This window comes from Heterocephalus glaber, unplaced genomic scaffold, assembly GCF_053883595.1.
Source record: "Heterocephalus glaber isolate CG9 unplaced genomic scaffold, H.glaber_assembly_v1.0 deba00001523, whole genome shotgun sequence".
Lineage (NCBI taxonomy): Eukaryota > Metazoa > Chordata > Mammalia > Rodentia > Bathyergidae > Heterocephalus > Heterocephalus glaber.
Window position 1 is genome coordinate 23,604,405 of NW_028258327.1, and position 27,361 is coordinate 23,631,765.

Below are 27,361 nucleotides of genomic sequence, written 5' to 3' on the forward strand. Positions count from 1 at the left end.
CTACCTAACTTATCTTCCAGAAAGTTTATTGTTTCTGTTTTAATATTTAGATCTTTAATGCCTTTGGATTTTAGTTTAGTGCATGGTGAAAGATAGGGGTCTAGTTTTAATCTTTGGCAAGTTGAACTCCAGTTTTTCCAACACCATTTATTAAAGAAGCTATCTTTCCTCCAGTGAGGATGGTTGGCTCCTCTGACAAAGATAAGTTAGCTGAGTATGTCTGGAATTGTTTCTGCACCTTCTTTTTTGGAACCGGGAATCAAACTTGGGTCCTTGCACTTGCGCAGCAGGTGGCAAAACCACTGAGCTAAACACTGGGCCTCGAAGTCAACAATGAAATTGTTTCGATAACCTTTTTTTTTTTTTTTGGTACCGGGGATCAAACTCGCATCCTTGCACTTGCGCAGCATGCAGAGAAACCACTGAACTAAATCCCCAGCTCTGCATCTTCTAATCTATTCCACTGATCCTCGGGTCTGTTTGTTTGCCAATATCATGCTGTTTTTATCACAGTGGCTTTGTAATACAGTTTCAAGTTGGAAATTGTGATATTCTCTGCCATGACTCTGTTGCCTAGAATTGCTTTTGCTATTCTAGGTCTCTTCTGGTTCCAGATGAACTTTTGGATTATTTTCTCTAGTTCTGTGAAATATGTTGGGATTTCAAACAGGACTGCGTTGAATCTGTATAGCAGTTTTGGAAGTATGGCCATTTTCACTATATTGGTTTTTCCTACCCAGGAACAAGGGATATCTTTTCATTTTCTTATATCCTCTTTGATCTCTTTTTTCAGAGTGTTGCAGTTCTCAATGTAGAGGTCTTTTGCTTCCTTCATTAGATTGACTCCTAGATATTTCATTTTTTTGGATGCTATTGTGAAAGGGATTGTTTCCCTAATTTCTCTCTCACTGAGTCTGTTATTTCTGTACAAGAAGACTACTGATTTTTGAAGAGTTTACCTTACCAGCTACTGTACTGTATCTGTCAATTAAGTCTAGAAGTCTTTTGGAGGAGTTTTTGGGTCTTCAAGGTAGAGTATCATATCATCAGCAAATAATGACAGTTTAAATTCTGCCTTTCCTGTCTTTATTCCTTTTACTTCTTTTTCTTGTCTAATTGCTGTGTCTCATGTTTCTAAAACCATATTGAATAGGAGTGGTGATAGTGGACATCCTTGTCTTGTTCCTAATTTTAGTGTGAAGGTTTTCAGTTTTTGACCATTTGGTATGATGTCAGCTGTTGGTTTTTCATAGATAGCCTTTATCAAGTTGAGATGAAGACCCTCTACTCCAATTTTCTGTAGGATTTTTATCATGAATGGGTGTTGATCTTCAATCTGTTAATATTAACAGATTACATTTATTGATATAAGTATGTTGAACTTGCATCCCTGTGATAAATCCAACTTGGTCAGGGTGTATGATCTTCTTGATGACCCTCTGTATTCTGTTTGCCAGGATCTTGTTGAGGATTTTTGCATCTATGTTCATTATGGAGATTGGCCTGTAGTTCTCTTTTTTGGTTGGGTCTTTCCCTAGTTTTGGAATCAAAGTAACACTTGCTTCCAGGAATGAATTTGGAAGTATTGCTTCCCTTTCAATTTCACTGAAAATTTTAAAGAGTAGTGGCAATAGTTCTTCTCTAAATGTCTTGTAGAGTTCAGCAGTGAAGCCATCAGGACCTGGGATCTTATTTGCTGGTAAATTTTTAATTACATTTTTAATTTGACTGATTGTAATTGCAGTGTTTAGAATTTTTGTATCTTCTTCATTCAAATTTGGTAATTCATATGTATCTAGAAATCTGTCCATGTCCTCTGTTTTCCATTTTATTAGAGAACACATTCTCAGAGCAGGTACTGATGATCCTCTGGATTTCTGCTGGATCTGTTGTGATTTCATCTTTTTCATTCCTAACTGCATGGATTTGAGCCTTTACTTTCCTTTTTTTGATAAGGTTGGCTAAGGGTTTATCACTTTTCTTTATTCTTTCGAAAAACCAACTCTTTGATTCATTGATTTTTGTATCATTCTCTTAGTTTCCATTGCATTGATTTCTGTTCTGATCTTTATAATTTCTTCTCTTATATGAGCTTTGGGTTTGTCATGCTCTTCTTTTTTCTAGGAGCTTGAGGTTCAGTATTAGGTTATTTATTTGAGCTCTCTCTGTTTTCCTAATAGGGGCATTCACTGCTATGAATTTCCCTTGTAGAACTGCTTTCACTGTGTCCCACAGATTCCTGTATGTTGTACTGACATTATCATTTATTTGTAAAAACTGTCTAATTTCTTCTTTAATTTCCTCTGTGACCCAATGGTTATTCAAGAGAGTGTTATTCAATTTCCATGTGTTTGTAAAGTTTTTGCAGTTTCTTATGCTACTGATCTCCAGTTTAATTGCACTATGGTCTGGCAATATACACAAGATAACTTCAATTCCTCTGCATGTACTTAAACATGTTCTATGAGGTCGTATGTGGTGTATTTTGGAGAATGACCTGTGTGCAGTCAAAAAAAATGTACATTCTGATTTTGTGGGGTGGAACGCTCTGTAGACGTCTGTTAAGACCATTTGTTCAAAAGCTTGGTTCAGTTCTAGTATTTCGTTGTTGATTTTTCACCTAGATGATCTGTCTCTTTGTGACAGTGGGGTACTGAGGTCCCCCACTACAATTGTATTAGTGCTTATTTGGTTTTTCATGTCCCCTAATATTTGTTTTGTATAGTTGGGTGCCCTAGTGTTTGATGCATATATATTTTTGATTGTCATCTCTTCCTCTTGAATTGTTCCCTTTACAAGGATGTAATGACCTTCTTTGTCTCTCTTAGTTTTGGTTTAAAATTTACTTTGTCTGCAAATAAGATAGCTACCCCTGTTTTTTCCTGATTCCTGTCAAATGAAGAACTGTTTTTCATTCTTTTACTTTCAGTCTTTGAATTTGTTTTTTAACTAGGTTCATTTTGTGTATAAAGCATATTGTTGGACTTTGCTTCCTAATCCATTATGCCAGTCTTTTTCTTTTAATTGGTGAATCGAGGCCATTAACATTTATGGTTATAACTGATATGTATTGACTTATCATTATCATTATTTTCCTGTTGTTGGTTCTTTTTAAAATTTTTCTCCCTCTCCCTTTAATTTCTTGCCTTGCCTGATGAATTTGCTCTATTGGGCCTCATGGAGTTGTGACCTTTGTTACTAGGATGTTGTTTAGGATTGTTTGGAGAGCTAGTTTGGCTTTCATGAAGTTTCTCAGGTGTTCTTTGTCATGGAAGTATTTTATTTCCCAATCAATTTTGAAAGCTAGTTTTGCAGGATACATTAGTCTAGGTTGGAGGTTGTTTTCTTTCAGGGCTTGAAATACCTCACTCCAGGCTCTCCTTGACTTGAGGGTTTGTGTTGAGAAGTCTGCTGTAATTCTGATGGGCTTTCCTTTGCATGTGATTTATTTCTTTTCTCTAAGTGCTTGTAGTATTTTGTTCTTCTGTTGGGTTTCTGAGATCTTGATTATTATATGTCTTGGTGTAGATTTTTTTTGATCATGGCTATTTGGTGCCCTATATTCCTCACTTATCTGTATATCAAATTCTTTTGTTCTTTTTGGGACATTTTCTGTCATTAATTCTGTGAAGTTTTTTAATGTCATTTTTACTTTTGCCTGCTTTTTCATGGACTCCTATCAGTCTTATATTATTCTTCTTTGTGTCATCTAGGAGCTGTTGGATTGGATTCTCATGGTCCCTTACTATTTTTAAGATGGTCACTGACTGCCATCCTGTCTTCTTTATCTGATATTCTGTCTTCAGATTGGCTCAGTCTGCTGTGTATGCTTTCAATAGAGTTTTTAATCTCCTGGATATCTGTTCAAATCTGTTTCATGGATCCCACTTCATTCCTTTTTAGGGTATTCATGTTTTCCACTTCTTTCCTATGATGGGCATTCATGGTTTCCATCATTGTCTTGAACTCATCTATTTTTTTTTATCTGTTTCTGTTTTACAGTCTCTAATTATGTCTTTCATTCTGCTCACCATTTCTGTAGTTATCTGGGAAATTTTTTCTGTTTTGAATTTTTCTAGAGCCTCATTCATCTTTTTTGTTACTTCTTGTGCTATCAGTTCGGGTATCCAGGTGGTTGATTATCAGACTTTTCTACCTTGTTTCCCCCAGAATTTTCCTTTGGTGGGGTGAAAGTCTGGGTTTGTGCCTTGCTTAAATGTCTTCTCATTTTTATTTTTGTTGTTGGTACTGTCTTTGGTTTAATTCCTGGGTTGATACTTTGATATTGCTTATTGTATCTTTGTTGCTTGTACTGAGAACCCTTATGGAATGATTGCTTCTCAGAGGTGTCTTCCAGATATAGCTGGTCTTTAGGTTTTGAGTCTCTAATGACTCTGAGGCAATCTCATTTTCATTATATCAGGAAGGACAACTAATTAGATCAATCACAACACCTTAGCCCAAGTGATACATTCAGCAACACCTAGCATCAAGCACAGCTTAGAAAATAACAATTTGTGGTAGTTACTAATCTATCACCTTTAACTGTGTGAATTAAATAAAAATCCAAGACCAGCACAAAATATGTTTACAGTGAATAAACTCTTCAATATAGCAACTTTACCCCTCAGGATGGGGACTTAGAAGGAGTTGGGGAAGGAGGGAAAGGTAGATAGAAGGATAGGGAAAAGTTAGCAGTGAGGCCAGAGGACAGAGGAAGATCATGCAAACTCTAGGAAACTGTTGAAGACAAGAGGAAAAGACAGAATGAAAGAACAAAGATGAGAACAGAACAACCTAACACCAATAGGGAAGCTAGAAACTGTATCTACTTTCCTTTAAAACTAGTGACAATTGAGAGAAGGAAGAAGAAAGAAGAAATCTGAATTAGGGCCAGAACAGGGACAAAAAGGGATATGAAGAACAATGTGCGAGAGCAAGAGAGTGAGAGAGAGAGAAAGAAAAGAAAAAAAAGGAAAAAGAAGAAATAAAAGAAAAATTTGAAAAGAGTAGAAAAAAATAAAAATTAAAAATTAAAAATAAGACAAAATATAATTTTGAGAATAACAAATAAAAAATAAAAATGAAGGGCCTCCTTCAGGGTATGTCTCTGCTCAAAATAGACAACATGGACAGCAGTGTGCAGATATAAGTCAATTAGTCTCAGCAAGCCAGTAGCAGACCCCTGAGTTGAGCTCCCTGACCTCCTGCAGGGTTGAACTCTGCAAGGTTCTACTGCAGGTTCCAGCTGCCTTTCCCCTTAAGATAGTCCAGGTTCTGATGGGAGGTGATGATCCCTCCGACTTACCAACTACAGTGGTCTAGTGTGCCGTTATTGCAGAGATTCTCTTCACTTTTCCAGTGGACTTTAATTTTCATCAAGGAGCCTGAGAGAGGCCCTCTTTCTGTTGTTCACTTGTGCTCTATCTTCTGGAGCTCAGGACAATGGGCTTTATGACCCCCTATGCCTCTGCAGTGTGTGCAGTGTGGGACCAGGTACCTATGCAGCCAGGAGGTCAGAGGTGACAGGGTTGGGGGGTGGTGGGGTCCTGCTGGGCTGGGGTGGGGGTGCTTGGCTCAGTGGTGCTGCAGGTGCCTGCACGGCTCTGCTCATTGCTTGGAGGTGGGGTGGGGACAGAGTGAGGTGAGGTTGGGGGCAGCGTGAGGTGGGTGGGCCACAGCCCCAGCTCCATGTGGCTGAGGTCCTCACCCGTCTGCTCACTGGTCACTCCTCTAATAGTAGCATGTGATACAGACTAATGTCTCATCCTTGAAACCCTTTCCTCAATTGGCTTTCGGGAAAGCACAATTTCCCAGTTTTCTTTCTCCTTCTCTGTACATTCTTCTCAGGCTCCTTTGCTATTTCTTTATCAAATGGTCAACTTCTAAAAGTAACAGTGTATTGTGGTTTGAGTCTGAAATGTTCCCCAAAAGCCAAGTGATAAAATCCTGATCACTAGCCTTTGGCACTCTAGGGAGGTGGTACAAAGTTTAGGAGATGGGACCTAGCGAAAGGAAGTGAGGTCACTGAGGGTGTGCCCTTGAAGGAGTATTAGGACCTTGACCCCTCTTCTCTCTCCTCTACTTCCTGGCTGCCATAAGGTGATCAGAGTCTTCTGCCATGCATTTCCCAGCATGGTATATTGCCTTGTCACATGCCCAAAAGCAACCGGTCCAAATGATCATGAACTGACTTCTGAAACTCTGAACCAAAACAAAGCTTGTTCCCTTTTAAGTTGTTATCTCAGATATTTTGTCATAATGATGGAAAGCTAACACAGAAAATCAGTACCTTGAAGTGGGACTGTTGTTGTGACTATTCTTGACAATATGGTTCAGAAGCCTTTGAAAGTGGTTTATGGGAGGAGTTTGGAGGAATGGGCTAAAAAAAAAAAAGAGACCCAGGATGCTATAACTAGCACTTACTGGACCATTCTGATGGGCACTCAGACTAGAATGCTGACAGAAATATGGGCAGTTAAGGCTATAATGGTGTAGTTTCAGACAAAAATGAAGAATTGGGAATTCTATTCAGAATTGGACTAGAGGCCATTTGTATTAGATTCTGGCAAAGAACTTTACATTTTTTTCCATGCTCTGAGATTTTATGGAAGGTAGAGTTTAAAGGTAATGGATCAGCTTACTTGGTGAAGGAAATTTCAAGGTAGCACAACATTATGGCTGTAGTATGGATATTGCTGGCTGTTTCCAGCCAGATTTACAGTAAGAATCAGGAATAATAATAATTTTTTAAAAGGAGATAAAAATTGGAAAAACTTGCAATTTTGTCAGAAAGGGAAAACATTTAAAGTTGTAGCCAAGGATGGTACAATTGCCAAAAAGACTGCCACCCTTAAAAAGAAGCCACTTGCTTTGCACCAGGACAACAAGAAAAATGCCTTGAGAGCATTTCAGGAATTAGCAAGAACATACCTATTGTAGCCTCAAAGATTTTTGTTTGAGAAGACAAGCTCAGGGCACTCTTCTTGTATAGCGCCATGTAAGGAATTGTTTCCCTGGAATCTGACTCTCCATGTTCAGACATCCAGGCACTGGATGTTACTGCCATGTTACCGCCATCGTCCAAGCAGGCTGGCTACTACTTCAGCCAGTGGCACACTTTGGCATTGTTCACATGATGCTAGTTTGCAGGCATGCAGAATGCAAGAGTTGTGGGGTCATGGAGGCTTCCAACAAGATTCTGATAGAAATCCTTGGAGACTAGGCAGTATATGGCAGAATTAGAGTCACTACCAGCAGCCCCTGAGAGTGCACTGAATGAAGCTGTGAGAATAAAACCAAAGCTGCAATGAAGACCCCACAAAGTTAGAGATGCCAAGGATTTGGAACATCTGCTGAGGAAAACCAGAGCCAATGAACAGAGCCAGTTGAAGAAAGAAGCCAGGTGGACTGCAGCCACCAAGACTAGTGGTGGGGTTACCTAATCCCTTTGGAGCTCACCTTGCAATTCCATGTGCCCCAGATGCCAGATATGAAGCTACAGGATTTAATGTTTGGCCTGCCTTGTTTCAGTCTTGTTTTGATTCAATCCTTCCATTCTCTTCCCTTATTTCTCCCCTTCTAGAATGGGAATGTTTACTCGGTGCCATAGCATCTTGGAAGTATATAACTTGTTCTTTGATTTTTACTGGGGCTCACAGCTAAAACTTTGCCTTGAGTCTCAAAGGAAACGTTCAACTTGAACTTTGGAGTACTACTAGAACTGTTGAGGCTTTGGGGACTCTAGAGATAGGCTAAATTCATATTACAGTACAATATCAACATGAGCCTTTGGGGGCTAAGAGGGAATATTATGGTTTATGTCTGAAATAACCCCAAAGGCCAAGTGCTAAAGGCTTGATCACCAGCCTGTGGTGCTATTGGGAGATGGTATGCCCTTTAGGAGATGAAGCCTAGTGGAAAGAAGTGAGGCCACTGGTGGCATGTCCTTGAAGGGGCGATATGGACCCTGTCTCTCCCTCTTTCTTTTTGCTTTGGCTTCCATGAAGTAAGCAGTTTTTTCTAACATGTATTTCCCATCATTATGTACTACTGCCTTTCCACAGGCCTAAAGACAACAGGGCCAAGTGGCCATAGATGAAAAGCCTCTTCAACTATGAACCCAAACAAACCTTTCTCCTTTTAAGTTTATCTCAGATATTTTGTCACTGCAACAGAAAATGGATTAACACACTTAGGACCTTTTCAGATTTCTTTCTGAAATACACTTATACAGCTTCTCAGCCTGAAATACCATTTATATGCTGATGATGCTCAAATTTCTACCTTCACTTCACACCTCTCCCCTATGCCCTCTGGATAGCTGATAGATGTCTTAATTTCATTGGTCTTAAAGTGAGGTCTTAAAGAGCTCCCAAAGTTCCTTTCTAAAGCCTGCTTCTTCCTTACTCCTTCCCATCTCAATCAATAGCAATTTCAACCTGCCAGTTACTCTGGTAATAAATCTCTAAAGAATCTCTTACTCTTCTCTGATACACCCATTCCCACTCTACTGACAAATCTTGTCAAATCTATCCAAAATTTATGCACTTCTCACAGCTATACTGCCTCCCTCTTGTTCCAAACCACCATCACTAGCTATCTAGACTATGACAAGAGGCTCCTGACTGGTCTTTGCTTCTAATTTCATCACTTTCATTCCTCAGTTGCAGAGTAATACTATTGAAACCTAAAACAGAGGCCATTCTTCTGTTCTAAACTCCTAAATAACCTCTCATGTTGAAAGCCAAAATTTTTACCATGACCTTAAAGGCCCCTTGCCTTGGCCTCCAGACCTTTCTGACTTCTCCTACTGTTACTCTGCCTTGTATTTATTCTCCTGGCACCATGGTGGCCTCCATGTTATTCCTTTTATATGTCAGCTCACCCTTGCCATAGAGCTTTTTCTGGAGTATCCTTCTCTCAGATATTTTAAGGATTAATCTCATACTTTCTTCAGGTATTTTCTCAAAGTTCTCCTTTTCAATAAGGCCTTTCCACGGCTACACTATTTATATGTTTAACTCCACACTCTACATCCTCATTCCCTAAGCCTTGTTTACCATCTGACACAGTTTATTTAGCTAATCTGTTGTCTATCTCTCTCACTAGGATACAAGCTCCATATAAAGAAGGTATTTTTATCTTTTCAGTTCACTGTTGTATCTTCAGTGCTTAAAACAGTGTTGCATAAAACAAATGCTCAATAAATGTATTAAAGGAATAAATGAATGGATTTCCACTCTTCTGGTTCCAAATGCATGTCAGATATATGTCCACAACTGAGGACAAGAGAAGAATTCACAATGACTGTAGGAGGTCATTTCTCACATAAAGACTCAAAAAGTATAGGAATTTTCATTTCAGTAGGCAGAGGAACTTACTCTAACTAAAGATGTGGCTATTGTTCCCAAGCATGGCCAGATAGAGTAAATGAAGATAACTGTTATAGTTGTTCCTATTCTCAGTTAATACTTCTCTTTGAAATGTTCTTCTATTCTGTAGAAACTTCAGCTAACCAGTTTTATATTTTCCTTAGCAAAACAATATGCCACACTTGAAGGTTAGAATAATGGATTTTTAAAATGGAAGAGACTGTACCAATGTACACATTATAATAGTTGACTTAATCTTTTCACTTTCCTGTATATCTGGGGTTTTCTTTTTCATTCTTCTCTATGTCTCATGGTGTCAGGTTTCTGATACTAGGAACATCTACTTAATTCAGTTCTGAGACATTGGAACAGCAAGTACTACCTTGGGCATTTTTGTACTTTCATGATGTGAATGTCAAAACCAAAGCAATTCTCATTAGTAGTGTAGTTGTGAAAGTAAGTACATAATGTATTACAGCACTGACTACATTTTGAAAGATTTTTTTAAAGCTATAATCATTTCTAGAATATAATATGCTCACAAAATATTTTCCCCAGTTGTTTCTGGAGATGTACCAACCAAAATTATAACACCAGACCTGTTTTCTGTGTCCCTAATTTAAAGAAAAGGTACAGGATCAAATTGACCAAAAACATAAAGGTGATACAAAAGGGTACAGTATTGGGAGATAAATGGCAATTTACCTCGTCATTTTGATTTCCACTATACTTTATAATAAGCAAGCATCCTTACCTAAAGGTTATCCTACAAAAGGAACAGGTTCACACACATACCACAAAAGCATTCCATCAATGACAGTATGTCCCATGGGTTTATGTACTTTTTCTTCCCTTAAATACTAAGAAGTTATCAATAAGCATTTAGTTATTACTTTAGGGGTAAAGAATATATAATTTAGTTAAGAACTTTTGCTTAAAGAACAAAAATAGAAAGCCCCACCTGAAACTAATGGGAGCAGTAAATGGGTACAAGGAATCATGAATGTCAAGACAGGGTAGAGTGGAAAAGAAACAACCAGGAAATAACTAAAAGAATGAAGGTCCTTCCTTTGCTATATTTACATCTCTAATTCTAATCCCACTTATATTTCCCAATGTGTCCCATCAGTCTGGACAATTATAACCTAAAATGTGTGCAGTGCTGTAGATATTCAATATAAAACCACCAAACATCTCAGGGATGTTTATGGGATGGCCAAGAGAGTGGGCAGCAGTTCCTGCTTATCTATTTAACAAAACAAGGATGCTTCATGATGGCAGCATCAGGTTAGGATAGGAACTGAATAGTAATATTTCACAAAATTTCATTCCTTCTTCTGTACAGAATCATTAGTCACCCCAATGTCATAAAAGAGAATTAATACCTACAACATGGAATTAGGAATGGTAGCCAGATATTCTTGTCCGTTACTATGAATACATATAGGTTGCTCTTCACAGCTCCAGAAAACCATCCAGATTTAAATGATGCTACTGACTGTGCATTACAAAAGAAGATTCTGGCTAAGGAGCACAGCTGCCCCCAGCACCGAGGAGGTGAACCTTGCCAGCACTGGCAACACACACCTCCCCCACACACCACTGAAATGAGAAGACATGTAAACAAGTCTCAAAACCAGACTTCCAGATCACCAAAAGCAAGCCCAAAGGGAAAGGAGATGGAACAATCTGATACTCAAACACCTGGACTCCCTGAACTGGCAACAAAAGAGGATCTGGAAAAAATGAAATAAGAAACAATTTCTCAGATAACAGCAGAGATTATGCCCAGAGTACAAGACATGATTAATAAATCTAGAGAGGACACAGATAAAAAAAATAGAGGAGCTGAGGAACATGATGGAATCCCAACATAGGAAACAAATGGAATCCAGAAAACATCCAAACAGATTTCCAGGAGATTAAAAACTCCACTGAAGGTTTATGCAGCAGACTGAGCCAATGTGACAAAAGAATCTCAGATATACAAGATGAGATTGCAATTAGTACCAGGAAAAGAAAATTTCTTTTAAATAGTAAGGGACCATGAGGAATCAATCAAGCAGCTGTTAGATGATGCAAAGAAGAATAACATAAGACTGTTTGGAGTCAAGGAAGAAAGAGGAGAGAGTCCAGATGACATAAAAAAAAGTGTTCACAGAAGTCCTGGCAGAAAACTTCCGAAGCAAGAAAAAAGAATTTGACATACAGATAAGTGAGGCATATGGACTCCAACTAGCCTTGCTCAAAAGAAAAATCTATGCATAGGCATATAACTGTTAAGATTCCAAGGGCCGGAGATGAGTGGTTCTGCTGCCTGCTTCGCAAGCGCAAGGACCCGAGTTTGATCCCTGGTACCAAAAAAAAAAAAAATTATACGAAAAGGAGATTCCAGAAACCCAACAGAAGCACAAAATTCTACAAGCAGTTAGAGAAAATAATCAAATCACATACAAAGGAAAGCCCATCAGAATCACAGCAGACTTCTCAATGCAAACCCTCAAGGCAAGAAGAGCTTGGAGTGATGTATTTCAAGCCCTAAAGGAAAACAATCTCCAACCCAGACTGATGTACCCTGCAAAACTATCTTTCAAAATTGATAGAGAAATCAGATACTTTATGACAAAGAGCACCTGAGGAACTTCATGAATACCAAACAAGCACTCCAAAAAACTTCAGACAATATCCTAGGAAAAGACAATGAAGATCACAACCCCAGAAGCCCAACAGAATGAATCCATCAGTCATGACAAGAAATTAAAGCAAAGGAGGATAATCCAACAACAAAAAAAAGTCATGACAAGGATAAGGCAATATGTAATCATCAATTTAAATGGTCTCAATTCACCAATCAAAAGAAATAGACTGGCAGAATGGGTCAAGAGGCAAAATCCAACAATATGCTGAATACAAGAAACACACTTAATTCAAAAAGAAACTCACAGACTGAAAGTTAAAGGGTGGAAAACAATGCTCCATGCAACAGGAACCAAAAAAAAGGCAGGAGTAGCTATCCTCTTGGCAGATGAAGTGGATTTCAAACCAACACTGATTAAGAGAGACAAAGAAGTACACTACATCCCTGTAAAGGGAACAATCCAACAAGAAGAGATGACAATCATTAATTTATATGCACAAAACAATAGTGGACCCAACTATATAAAACAAATACTAACAGACATGAAAAAATCAAATAAGCAGTAATACAATTGTAGTGGGGGACTTCAATACCCCACTGTCACAAATAGATAGATCAACTAGACAAAAAATAAGCAATGAAATACTAGAACTCAATCAAACTTGTGAACAAATGAACTTAACAGATGTTTAAAGAGTGTTACACCCCACAAAATCAGAATACACATTCTTTTCAGCTGCACATGGGTCATTCTCCAAAATAGATGACATACTCGCTCATAGGACATGTTTAAGTAAGTGCAAAGGAAGTGAAGTTATCCCCTGTATATTATCAGATCAAAACACAATGAAATTGGAGATCAATAGCAAAAGAAACCACAAGAACTTCATAAACGCATGGAAATTGAACAACACCCTCCTGAACAACAAATGGGTCACAGAGGAAATTAAAGAAGAAGTCAGACAGTTCCTACAATTAAATGACAATGACAATACACCATATTGGAGTCTATAGGACACAATGAAAGCAGTCTTACAAGGGAAATTCATAGCAGTGAATACTCATATTAGGAAAACACAGTGAGCCCAATTAAACAACCTGATGCTGAACCTCAAGTTTGTAGAAAAAGAAGAGCAGGACAAACCCAAAGCTCATACAAGGGAGGAAATTACAAGGATCAGAGCAGAAATCAGTACAATGGAGACTAAGAGAACGATACAAAAAAATCAATAAAGCCAAGAGTTGGTTCTTCGAAGGAATAAACAAAATTGACAAAGCCTTAGCCAACCTTATAAGAAAAAGGAAAGAAAAGGCCAAAATTCATGCAATTAGGAATGAAAAGGATGAAATTAAAAAGGACCTAGAAGAAATCCAGAGCATCATCAATACCTACTTCAAGAACCTATATGCAAATAAGATGAAAAACACAGAAGAAATGGACAGATTCCTAGATACATATGAATTACCAAAGTTGAACAAAGAAGACCTAAAAATTGTAAACAACCCAACATCAATCAATGAAATTGAAAACATAATTAAAAACTTACCAACTAAGAAAAGCTTGGGTCCTGATGGCTTCACTGCTGAATTCTACAAGACATTTAGAGAGGAACTACTGCTACTACTGTTTAAACTCTTCAACGAAATTGAAAAGGAAGCATTACTCCCAAATTCATTCCTGGAAACAAGCATCACCTTAATCCCCAAAGCAGAGAAAGATAAAACTGAAAAAGAGAACTATAGGCCAATCTCACTAATGAACACAGATGCAAAAATCCTTAATAAGATAATGGCAAACAAAATGCAGAATATCAAGAAGATCATATACCCTGACCAAGTGGGATTCATCCCAGGGATATAGGGATGGTTCAACATACACAAATCAATCAAAGTAATACAATATATCAATAGAGCCAAGGACAAAAACCCTATGAACATCTCAATAGATGCAGAAAGAGCAGTTGACAAAATCCAGTATGCATTTATGATAAAAAAAAAACCTACAAAAAATTGGAATAGAAGGTCTCTACCTCCATTTGATAAAAGCCATCTATGAAAAACCAACAGCCAATATCATACTAAATGGTCAAAAACTGAAATCCTTCACACTAAAATCAGGAACAAGACAAGGATGTCCCACTATTATCACTCTTGTTCAATATAGTTTTGGAAACATTCGCCACAGCAATTAGACAAGAGAAAGAAATAAAAGGAATAAAAATAGGAAATGAAGAAGTCAAATTGTCATTATTTGTAGATGACATGATAAGAGTGTGTGTGTGTGTGTGTGTATATATATATATATATATATATATATATATATATAAAAGACCCCAAGAACTCCAACAAAAGTCTTCTAGACTTAATAACCAAATTCAGTAAAGTAGCTGGATACAAGGTCAATGCACAAAAATCAATAGCTTTCCTCTACACCAATGACAGACTCACTGAGAGAGAAATGGGGCAAACAATTCCTTTCATAATACCACCCAAAAAACTGAAATACCTAGGAATCAACCCAACAAAAGAAACCAAAGACCTGTTCTCTGAAAACTATAGCACTCTGAAAAGAGAGATTGAAGACGATTATCAGAAAATGGAAAGACATCCCTTGCTCCTGGGTAGGAAGGATCAATATAGTGAAAATGGTCATACTTGCAAAAATGCTATGTAGATTCAATGCAATCCCAATTGAAATCCCAGCAGCATACTTCATGGACCTTGAGAAAACAATCCAAAAATTCATTTGGAACAAGAAGAGACTACAATAGCAAAAGCAATTCTAGGCAACAGAGACATGGGCAGGAGGTATCACAACCCCCAATTTGAAACTGTACTACAAAGCTACTGTGACAACAACAGCATGGTACTGGCAAAGAAACAGACCTGAGGACCAGTGGAACAGATTAGAAGATGCAGAAACAACACCAGACACACTCAGCCACCTCATCTTCAACAAAGGAGCCAAACACCCTAACTGGAGGGAAGATAGCCTCTTTAATAAATGGTGGTGGAAAAATTGGGTTTCAACTTGTCAAAGATTAAAACTAGACCTGTATCTCTCACCATGCACTAAACTAAAATCAAAATGGATTAAAGATCTAAATATTAAAACAGAAATGCTGAATTGGCTGGAACAGTGGTTAGGTAGAACTCTTCAAAACATTGGTATAGGAAAAGATTTTATGAACAAAACCTCAGTTGCCCATGAACTAGCACAAACAATCAACAAGTGGGATCTCTTCTTATTAAAAAGTTTCTGCACAGCAAGAGAAACCACTAATAGTGTGAAGAGACAATTCCCAATGTGGGAAAAAATTTTCACTTTCTGTTCCTCAGACAGAGGTCTACTATGTAGAATCTACAAAGAACTTAAAAAATATCAGACCTCCCAAATTTAAAGACCCAATCTGAAAATGGCCATCTGAAATGAACAGACATTTCTCACACAAAGAAGTAAATGCAGCAAATAAACATATGAAAAAATGTTTAACATCACTGGTCATTGAAGAGATGCAGATGAAAACAACACTGAGATTCCACCTCATCCCAGAAAGAATAGCTGCTATCATGAAATCAACCAATAAGAAGTCCTGGTGGGGTTATGGGGAGAAAGGAACCCTTCTTCATTGTTGGTGGGCATGCAGACTGGTGCAACCACTGTGGAAATCAATATGGAGATACCTCAAACAACTAGAATTGGAAGTCTCATTTGACCCAGCTATTCCCCTGCTGGGTATCTTCCCCAAAGAATTAAAAGAATCATACCCCAGTGATATATGTGCACCCATGTTTATAGCGGCACAGTTTGTAATAGCTAAAACTTGGAAACAGCCCAATTGCCCATAAACTGGAGATTGGATAAAGAAGATATGGTTTTTTATAAAGTGGAGTACTTCTCAGCCATAAAGAATGAGTAACTAGAGACATTTATAGCTAAGTGGATGCACATTGAGGCCACACTCTTAAGTGAAATAAATAGGACACACGTGTAAATACCGAAGTTTCTCTAGTGTGAGAAACTGAAAGTGTAAATAAGGACTAAATGGTATAATAGATAATGTGAAATAGGAAGAAAAGGGGCAAAGGGGAAGGGGAAGTGGAGGGGTAGGGGAAAGGAAAGAAGAGAATGGAATTAATATGAGAAATGTAAAAATGGATACAAAATCTTTATAAATAGGGAGGGATGGATGAGTTGAAAGGAAGGCAGGGGAATGGGGAAAAAATAAGAACCAAGAGAGATTATGTAAAGGTGCAAATTTCCAATGATGAATGCCATTATATTGTATACCTAAAATTTATCAATAAAATTAATTTTAAAAAACAAAAGAAGATTCTTCAAATAATAATTCAGGATTCTACTTTTGTACACATTCAAACATTCATAATTTGTGGGAACTGAGATAGTTGATGTTTAAAAAAAGCACTGTCTGAGATTGACACTGATTCACATTCTCTCACTAAAGAAATCATTTAAGTTTTTCATCAATCAGAATCACTAAGGCCCCCACATAATACCATCTCTGCGCAATTAGTCTACGTGTGGAAAGGGTGGTTTGTGAGGTTTTAGAGGTAGAAGACAGAGTTCAGTAAGAAGACAGTAGGTTCGGCAAAAGTAATCACTGAAGTAATCACAATGGGGAACTGTGTAATACTTACATTTGTGAGCCTTCAGTCCTTCGAAGGAAACTGGTCCGATCTCATAATACTCATATTCCCAGGTATAATCAGAATTAGATACAGACTGCTGGAATGTTCTGTTAGAGATTAGCCTCTGAGCAGACATCTCTACCCTGCACAAATGGAGAAAGGCAAGTGCAAAACCTGTTAATTCTTTCACAACTGCAGTTACTCTAATTACTCTTGACCACATTCAGGAATTCAGGAGCAAAAGCCTCAACATGATCTTCCCCATTATGTTAGGAGGAAGTTCTCAGCAGCTGCCCACACCTCACACCATGTGGCCATCATCTTTTTATATTCATTCACTAGTTTGCAAGATAATTGAAATCAGATACTACATCTTTTTTGTGAATTTGCCTCAATGTCTGGCATATAGCCAATGTTCAATAATTAATGAAAAAAAAAAGGGAAGGAGGGAGAAAGTATGTAAAAAATCTCTGAAAGTACGATTTCAGCCATATCACACATACCTATGTGAGTATGTAAATCACCTACAGAAAATAAATAAAATCAGTGAACTAACTCAGTACACATTTATTATGTATCACTAAAGATGTGCAGTCTAAGTATAACAAAATGGAGTGAAGCAAAGAGACACGGACAGCTAAAGCTGCACAATGGAACAAGATCCTCAGCGAAGGACCCCTTATACCCACTGCTTACTCCTTAAGTTCATCATATTTTCAGGATTTCCCAAGTGTAATCTTTGTTCATGATGATCATTTTGGACTACAATATTCTGACTTCTTTGGAATACACAGCACTGGGCAGCAGGGATTCCAAGAAGTCAACACAACAACACAATTGTGTTTCATTACTGTGTAGCTACTGTGTACAAGTCTGCCCCCTGTGGGGCAGGCAGAGACACCTGAAACACAGACCAAGACCCCATAGACCTTCCTTTGTAATGAGGAAACAGACAAGTAGACAAATAGCAGTAATATAAGGAGAAACCTAAGTGAAACACCAGCCAAAACTAAGATTAACCAAGCAGTCACCACCACTGCACTCATTCTGCAAGAGCTTTCTGAAGTGCCAGTTCTTCCATGTCACTGTGGGCCAGTCATCCACAAGTACCTATAGGGCATAACTCCCAGGACAGCTAAGCCAAAATCATCACCATCCTTCATCCCCAATCATGAGTCTCTCCTTTCTCACATCCCTTCTTCCCTGTTCCCAGACCTGGGCCCCATAGAAAGAGATTCCAATCCCTCAGCATACACTGTTCAAAGGATGGGTGCTCAGATCCAGAGATTTCTGCCAATGTCAGAAACCAGAGTGTGTGACTCTGAGGCCTAGTCAGACAAATCATTCCTCCAAATGCAGGAAAGAATGTGTTGACTTTGATTTAGGAAAGACACAAATTATAAGGAAAGCTGACCTTTAAGTAAACATTCACCCACCTTTCCAACACCTGCATGGAAATAATATAAAACCATTACCACGGTATCATCTTTGGTTTTTTTATTATTTGAACATGAAACTCTTTCCCTCAATGATAAAATAAATTTCCTCAGGAAATGAAAATTAACAATTCAAACTTAAGAAACACTATCCTCATTAATAAGCACTTCCCCCAGCAGAGAAGAACTGTGACAGAGACTGAGGAGCATTCAGGAGAATAGGTCAGAAATACATGGTAGAGTGGGATAAAGCTAATCTCCAAAGGAGAGTATTAAGAACTCCATACCACATAGAACAAGACCCTGGATCGAAGTCAGAAGGCCAGGGACTTCATCTTTACTGTTTCCATCTGCTGCATCTTCAGGCTATCATTTCAGCTCCATTTTCCTCATCTGTAAAACCGACCATAATGACTTGAAAATACTTTTGTAGGAAAAGTACCATCATCACCTGCCTGGACCACTTCTTGGGTCTCCTAACTGGTTTTTCTGCTTCCACTTTTTTTTTAATCAATGAGTCTTTATATATTACATTTTCCCAGAGAAATAAAAAGGGAAGGAAAGAATCAGAATGTATATTATTAAGTGATTAGAAATAGGAAATGAAGTACTCTGGTACAGCAAAATCAACCATAAAATATACATCCCAGTGATGCTATCACCAAAGCTCAAGGGGACTTACTCTCAAGCAGTTGAAGAATGAGGGAAAGTAATCAGTGAAAGAACAGACAAGTTGACACCACAATTAACCATCATACTTATGTTCATGTATAGCCTGCAAGAGAAGTACATTTATGTTTCTAAACATTATGAAAAAGCTGAGTGTGGTAGTGCACACCTGTAATGCCAGCACTCTGGGAGGCTGAGGCTAGAGGATGGCAAATTTGAGCCCTGCCTGGGCAATTTAGTGACATAGCAAGACTCTGCCTCAAAATAAAAATTTAAAAAGGTCTAGGAATGTAGCTCAGTGTAAGGCCCCTGAGTTCAATCCCCAATACTGAAAAAAAATATCGAAAGGATAGTATCTTGTGACACTGAAAATTATATGAAATTCAAATATCAGTGTCCATAAGAAAGGCTTCATAGGGCTGGGGATTTAGCTCAGTTGTTCCACTGCCTGCCTCACAAGCACAAGGACCCGAGTTCAATCCCCAGTACCAAAAAAAAAAAAAAAAGGTTCATTGCAACAGAACCACCCATTTGTCACATTTTCTATGGCTACTTTAGCATTATAATAGCAAAGATGAGTAGCTGCAACAGAGACAGGATAGCTCAAAAAACATAAAATACTTACTTTCTAGTCTTTTACAAAAAACATTTGCCAACCTCTACTACAAACCCATTAAAAAAAATTACCTGAGATTTAGTTTTTCCATTAGGAAAATAAAGATAACAATACCTACTTAATGGAGTTGCCCTTACAATTAAATGCAATGTTGCATGAAAATTCTCAGGTTATGATGAATAAGCAGTAGCCAGAACTGCTATTATAAGCTAAGACATGCGGGGCTGGGACAGAAAAGCCTAGGTTTGTTCTGCCAGACACTTGCTACTAACTCCTCAGTCAGCCAATTCCTCAAATTTACCATGTGGTTATTTGATCCATGTGCATAAAATTACAATATAAATGTATTAGTCTAGATTGTTTAAAAGCCATAGATCAAAATTTATATTCTGTGATTCATGTAGCTCTACCATATTTGTGAGTTGGTGAATTTTTTTGAAAGGAAAATAAGATAAAGTCTGAATTAATAATTGCTTTTTAAAGGAAAATAAGATAAAAGTCTAGTGTGAGCATATCATTTGTGTTGGAAATAAATATTATAGGGAAAAGGAGCCTCTAGGCTTTGTCTAGAACAGCAAAGTAGTGAGAAGTACACAAAACAAAGATAATCAAGATAGGAAATGTTTTCCATCCTCCCTACAAATAGCACACCTCAGGCACCAAAGTTGCTTTCACCACACCACACATTCACACAGTAGTGACCTCCAACCCTGAGGCTGCCAAGGTTCATAGGAGCTGTAGATCTTCCTGCTGCTCTCTCAGGTAGAAAGCAGTAGTAACACCACTCTCACAGGGCTAGCTAGGGATGGTGAATAAAGTATGTTTCTGTCAAAGTCAGCTGTCAGGCAACACTGACCACATTCCTACCATGCTGTGTTTTTTCATTTCTTATTCTCTTCTGCATCTTTCATTTAAATAAACTATTTCAGGATATGTTATCAAATTGTATTAGAAGGGGATGAACATTCCATGTGCCAAGGTTCTGAAAGTGGGCAGCCATGTCGAGAGATGTGCAAAGTTCTGGCAAATAAATGGAGATGGAAAGAATAAACATCAGAGCTCCCCAAGGTCCTGGAAAAATGCAGAATGGAATATTAACCCTTCTCTCCCCAGACAGCTGCCATCTCGGTAGCCTTCAGATAAAAAGAAGGGCTTTTGTTCTTTACTGGCTATTTCTTTTCAGCTCTTACCTCCCAAAGGTAAGTTTGGAGGACAGAACTTCTGGCCTCTCCTTTAAAACAGGCATCTAGGGCCAGGGATTTAGCTCAGTGGTTCTGGAAGCTGCCTCGCAAGAGCAAGGTCCTGAGTTTGATCCCTGGTACCAAAAAAAAAAAAAAAAAAAGACTAAAACAGACACCTAGTGCCCTTGAAACAGCCCACAAGGCAATATTTCATTCAAGTCTCAAGTCAGCTAAGGCATCAGATGCCCAAGGACAAACAGCAAATAGAAGGCTATGGTGAAGGCAATATTTTATATCATACCCATTATTGATACCAAGGGTTGCCTCTCTGAGCTTTGATGAAACAAAAACTAGATATAAATTGCCAGCATAGCTGGGTAGCAGTCCCCAGAGTCTGATAGTTTCACCACAGTAAAGTACATCTGGCAGGTCTGGCTCAGGAGCAGTGAGAACAGTCTGACATCAAGGCTTACTCAACGGGGTGCTAAAAGCTGGCAGCTGCTCTCCTGAGCTCAACAAACAGGAAATAGCAGGGCTCTTTTGGGGGCTGCCCTCTGTCCCCCGTTGCTCCTAGGCAGGGCATGCACCCCTGCCAAGACGTTCTCAATGTCAGATGTTTCTGCAGTATTAAAGTCATTAAGAATAACTTCTTTGATAGGAAATATATCCTAGACAAGATTCCTGGAACAACAGCAGCAGCAGAGAAATTGCTCTTTTGAGCAGCCGGAAGCACTATTGCCAACAAAAAGCAATAATAAAAATTAAAATTGCATCTGAAAGCCATACTTGAAAAGGAAGTAGTTTGAGACTGGCTAACCTACCAAGAGAAGCTTTGGGGGGTTCAAATCCAAGCAGAGAAAGGTTGATTAGCAAAACTCAGACATCTTTCCCTAAACCATCACCCTTTCTCTCACCCAAATTCCAACACTTTCACCCTCTCTTCTGACTATCCAATCTTTCTTCCTTCAACCCAGATTCCCACACCACTCCTGGGTGCTCTTCCATCTAATACACAAAATCAAGCAATTCTCTCCATTTCCATGATGTACACAGATGTGGAATTTCATGCAGAGTGAATAAAGGCTCTTCATCATGTCATTGGTAAGATGATATTCAGACTACTGAAGCTATTTCTATGGAGTTGGACAACCTTTATTTCTCTGTTAAGGGATGAGCATAAGCACAGAAGTTTTTCAAGTGATTACCACCTCAGGCTTGGGACTAGCACATTAAATATAGGTCTGAGAGACCTCCCAAATTCAAAGACCCAATTCAAAAATGGGCATCTGAAATGAACAGACATTTCTCAAAGAAGTAAAAGCAGCAAATAAACACATGCAAAAATGTTCGATATCACTAGTCACTTGAGAAATGCATATGAAAACAATGCTGAGATTCCACCTCACCCCAGAAAGAATGGCTGCTATCAAGAAATCAACCAATAATGTAATACACTATATCAATAGTGCCAAGGACAAAAACCATATGATTATCTCGACAGATGCAGAAAAGGCATTTGACAAAATCCAACACATATTTATGATAAAAAAAAACCTACAAAAAATTGGAATAGATGGTCTCTATCTAAATCTGATAAAAGCCATCTATGAAAAACTAACAACATTTCACCGCCTTCTACACAAGCGCAAGGACCCGAGTTCAATCCCCAGTACCAAGAAAAAAAAAGAAAAACCAACAACCAATATCATACTAAATGGTCAAAAACTGAAAACTTTCACAGTAAAATCAGGAACAACACAAGGCTGTCTACTATCACCATTCTTGTTCAATATAGTTTTGGAAACATTAGCCATGGCAATTAGGCAAGAGAAAGAAATAAAAGGAATAAAGATAAGAAATGAAGAAGTCAAATTGTTGTTATTTGCAGATGACATGATACTCTATATAGAAGACCCCAAGAACTCCACCAAAAGTCTTCTAGACTTAATAATCAAATTCAGTCAAGTAGCTGGATACAAGGTCAACACACAAAAATCAATAGCTTTCCTCTACATGAACAACAGACTCACTGAGAGAGAAATAGGGCAAACAATTCCTTTCGCAATACCATCCAAAACCCTGAAATACCTAGGAATCAACCTAACAAAAGAAATCAAAGACCTCTTCTCTGAAAACTATAGCCCTCTGAAAAGAGAGATTGAAGATGATATCAGAAAATGGACAGACATCCCTTGCTCCTGGGTAGGAAGGATCAACATAGTGAAAACGGCCATACTTGCAAAACTGCTATGTAGATTCAATGCAATCCCAATTGAAATCCCAGCAGCGTACTTCATGGACCTTGAGAAAACAATCCAAAAATTCATTTGGAACAAGAAGATACCGAGAATAGCAAAAGCAATTCTAGACATGGCAGGGGGTATCACAATCCCCAACCTGCAACTATACTACAAAGGTACTGTGATAAAAACAGCATGGAACTGGCAAAGAAACAGACTTGAAGACCAGTGGAACAGATTAGAAGATGCAGAAACAACGCCAGACACACTCAGTCATCTCAACTTCAATAAAGGAGCCAAACACCCTAACTGGAGGAAAGATAGCCTCTTTCATAAATGGTGCTGGAAAAACTGGGTTTCAACTTGCCAAAGATTAAAACTAGACCTATATCTCTCATGCATTAAAATAAAATCAAAATGGATTAAAGATCTAAATATTAAAACAGAAAGGCTGAACCGGCTGGAACAGAGGTTAGGTAGAACTCTTGAAGACATTGGTACAGGAAAAGATTTTATGAACAAAACCTCGGTTGCCTGTGAACTTGCACAAACAATCAACAAGTGGGATTTCTTCTTATTAAAAAGCTTCTGCACAGCAAGAGAAACCACCGGCAGTTTGAAGAGACAACCTACAATGTGGGAAAAAATCTTCAGACAAAGGTCTACTATCTTGAATCTATAAAGAATTTAAAATTTAAAATCAGACCTCCCAAATTTAAAGACTCAATCCAAAAATGGGCATCTGAGATGAACAGACATTTCTCACACAAAGAAGTAGAAATGGCAAATGAACATATGAAAAAATGTTCAACATCACTGGTCATTGGAGAGATGCAGATGAAAACAACACTGAGATTCCACCTCACTCCAGAAAGAATGGCTGCTATCATGAAATTAACCAATAACAAATGCTGACAGGGCTGTGGGGAAAGAGGGACCCCGCTCCACTGCTTCTGGGAGTGTAGACTGATGCAACCACTGTGGAAATCAGTATGGAGATACCTCAAAGAACTAGGACTGGAAGTCCCATTTGACCCCACTATTCCACTGCTGGGTATCTTCCCCAAAGAATTAAAAGAATCATACCCCAGTGATATATGTGTACCCATGTTCATAGCAGCACAATTTGTAATAGCTAAAACTTGGAAGCAGCCCAAATGCCCATCAACTGGAGACTGGATAAAGAAAATGTGGTTTTTTTAATAAAATAGAGTACCACTCAGCCATAAAATATGAGAAATTAGAGACATTTGTAGCTAAATGGATGCACATTGAGGCAATACTCTTAAGTGAAATAAATAGGACACACGTGTGTAAATACTGAATAGTTTCTCTACCATGAGAAACTGAAAGTGTAAATAAGGACTAAAAAGTATAATAGATAATGTGAAATAGGAAGAAAAGGGGCAAAGTGGAAGGGGAAGTGAGAGGGGTAGGGGAAAGGAAAGAAGGGAATGGAATATGAGAAAATGAAAAACTGGAAACAAAGTCTTTGTAAATAGGGAGGGACGGAAGGGTTGAAGGGAGGGCAGGGGAAGGGGGAAAAATAAGAACAAGAGAGATTATGTAAAGGTTCAAATTTCCAATGATGAATGTCATTACATTGTGTACCTAAACTGTACCAATAAGAAATCAACCAGTAACAAATACTGGTGGGGTGTGGGGAGAAAGGAACCCTTCTCCATTGTTGGTGGGAGTGCAAACTGGTGCAACCACTGTGGAAATCAGTATGGAGATACCTCAAAGAACTAGGACTAGAAGTCCCTTTGACCCAGCCATTCCACTGCTGAGTATCTTCCTAAAAGAATTAAAAGAATCATACCACAGTGATACATGTGCACCCATGTTTATAGCGGCACAGTTCATAATAGCTAAAGCTTGGAAACAGCCCAAGCGCCCATCAACTGGAAACTAGATAAAGAAGATATGGTTTTTTTTATAAAATGGAGTACTACTCAACCATAAAGATCAACAAACTAGAGACATTTATAGTTAAATGGATGCATATTGAGACCATACTCTTAAGTGCAATAAATAGGACCCACATGTGTAAATACTGAACAGTTTCTCTAGTGTTAGAAACTGAATGTGTAAATAAGGATTAAAATGATTAAAACAAATAATTGAGGCCCAGGGATTTATCTCAGTGGTTCCGCCGCCTGCCTTGCAAGTGCAAGGACCCGAGTTTGATCCCCATACCAAAAAAACCACAAAAAATAAATAATTGATAATTTGAAATAGGAAGAAATAACTCAAAAGGGTAGGGGAAATGGGAGGGGAAGGGGAAAGGAAAAATTATGAGAAAAGAAAAAAATGGAAATAAAGTCTTTGTAAATAGGGAAGGGTGGAAGGGGTGAAGGGAGCACAGGGAATGGGCAAAGAAATAAGAACAAAGATACATCATGTACAGGTACAAGCATCCAGTGATAAATGTAAATGTATTGTATACCTAAAGTTCACTAATAAAAGAATTTAAGCAAAAAATAAAATGTATATATATAGGTCTGAGAGGTATCCAGAAACATTGAAAAATGAGCATGTACTCACATATGCGAGTGTGTGCATGTGCATGCGCATGCACACACACACACACACACACACACACACACACACACATAGTGTAGCCAGAAAGGCATTCTAAGAAGCTCCTGGCCAATGTCACTGATCCATAGACCCACAGTGACCAGCTTGTACAGAGAAAGACCTACTGGCCCATTCACAGTTGAAATCAATAATTGCAATGATTCTCTCTCTGAAAATAGGCATACCACCAGGACCACCAACCTCAGTTCTAGTCTGGGTTATAAAGTTCTCTCTCATTGGTTACCTGCTTTTCTTTCTTTTTCCTCCCATTTTCAGGAACAGCTGTCCCTAGCACAACACACAGAAGTTACCTCTTTGTTTTTTTGGTTTTTTTTTTTTTTGGTACCAGGGATAGAACTCGGGACCTTGCGCTTGAGCGGCAGGCGCCAGAACCACTGAGCTAAATCCCTGGCCCAGAAGTTACCTCTTGACTTATCTCCTTTTGTCTTTTCCAGCAACAACACAGGAGAAACCAAAGTCCAGACAAGCTGTATTTTGGTAGCTCCCCAGCCTAAGGGCAGAACCTTAGAATCACAATTTCAGTACCTTAATACTCTCATTTCACTGAGGCATGATCAGGCACATGAGACAAGGCTGCCTGTGCACACAGCTTACCAGTGTTTAGGTAAGTAGATGTACACAGAGAACATGAGACTACAAGGTTTTGAGTCTGGCTCCTACTTAGACCAGAACTAACATCTCAATAAGGCAACACATGCCAGCAAGAAATCAAGCTTGATCTCTTAAGTGAGAGCTTGCACAATGTCCTCCCAGAGTAGTACTCACATTATGTTGATGAGTCTCTGTCCCCAGTTCACATGCTCACCTTTATAGGTCCCATGTAAATGTCTACCTCCTTCTTCCACTTGCCACTTTCACTCGCAAGTCTGCTGATTCCGTTTGTTAAAAAGAAAAACCTCAGATAAGATAAATTTAACAGAACTTTAACCGAGCTAAGCATGATTTGTGACTCAGCCCTCAGAGTCACAGCAGGTTCTAAGCATTCCAGCCTGCAAGGGAGCCAGGCAGACTGTATGGATAGGGTCCAAAAGAGGTCATGAAGTTAAGTGAAATAAATCAGACACAAAACCTTAAATATCACATTGTTTCTCCTATATCAGAAATCCAAACATAAATAAAGAGCAAAATAAAAGATAGATAATAGGAAATAGGAAGACAGATCTTTTGCAAAAAAGAAGGGGACCAAGAGATGGAGTAGGGAGGGAAGAGAGAAGAGGACAAAAAATTTAAGACATGTTATATACATGTACCAAGTTCCCATGATGAAAGTAATCATTATGTATTGCAAACATGTACCAATAAACAAATAAAAATTGAAAAACAGAAAACAGAAGTGAGGTATTGACACAGCTTAGTGTGAGCCAGCTTAATGTTTGGGCTTGTTTCAATCAGTTGGCTGCCTGCAAAGGACTGAATTGAAGCTCAGCTGCTCTGACTGATGGAACCTCAGCTATTTGTTACAGGAGTACATTCCTAAATTAGACTCTCCATTAGTCCATATATTAAATTAGGGTGCAATTCATTCCATAAGGACTCATATGTGGAGGCATCCCTAAGTCAAATTTAGTTCAACACATTTCCATGAAAGTATTTAAAGTTAGCAACTTCTTTCACAGGGTGTAGATTTTTCTTTCTTCCAATTACAGTCATGTTTCCACGACTTTGGAGTCTTCATCTGACTACTGTCGTTTGAAGAGTGGACATCCTTCCTCTATCCAATAGTGGCTTAAAGAAGACAAGCCATTTGGACCTCATAAATCAATTTCTTTGGTTATGTCCTGTACAACTTATAGTAGTAAATAGGCCAAAAGGTAATTTTTCAAGTTAGCATTGCCTGGCTCTTTAGCATTCCCAAGTTCAGTCCAGAAAATGTTAATTAACTAAATTCTTAGGTGTTAGCACATAATTGTCCTGAGTTTTGGAGATATTTCTGGAGATGGTAACAGGTCTTTC

General features: G+C 38.4%; 1 protein-coding gene across 4 annotated transcripts in view; it reads right to left on the reverse strand.

The window, feature by feature from the left end:
- Mrap2 (melanocortin 2 receptor accessory protein 2) overlaps positions 1 to 27,361 on the reverse strand; it is a 68,147-nt gene that overhangs the window by 25,275 nt on the left and 15,511 nt on the right. For 2 of the 4 annotated variants that reach the window (XM_087188079.1, XM_021240732.2), the window contains exons 2-3: positions 18,386 to 18,491; positions 16,672 to 16,805 (exon numbers count right to left, since the gene is read on the reverse strand). In XM_087188079.1, coding sequence (XP_087044205.1) covers positions 16,672 to 16,805; positions 18,386 to 18,390 — 139 coding nt within the window. In that variant the 5' untranslated portion in view covers positions 18,391 to 18,491. The remainder of the gene's footprint in view (positions 1 to 16,671; positions 16,806 to 18,385; positions 18,492 to 27,361) is intronic. The other 2 variants (XM_004860251.4, XM_021240733.2) reach the window with 1 other exon arrangement.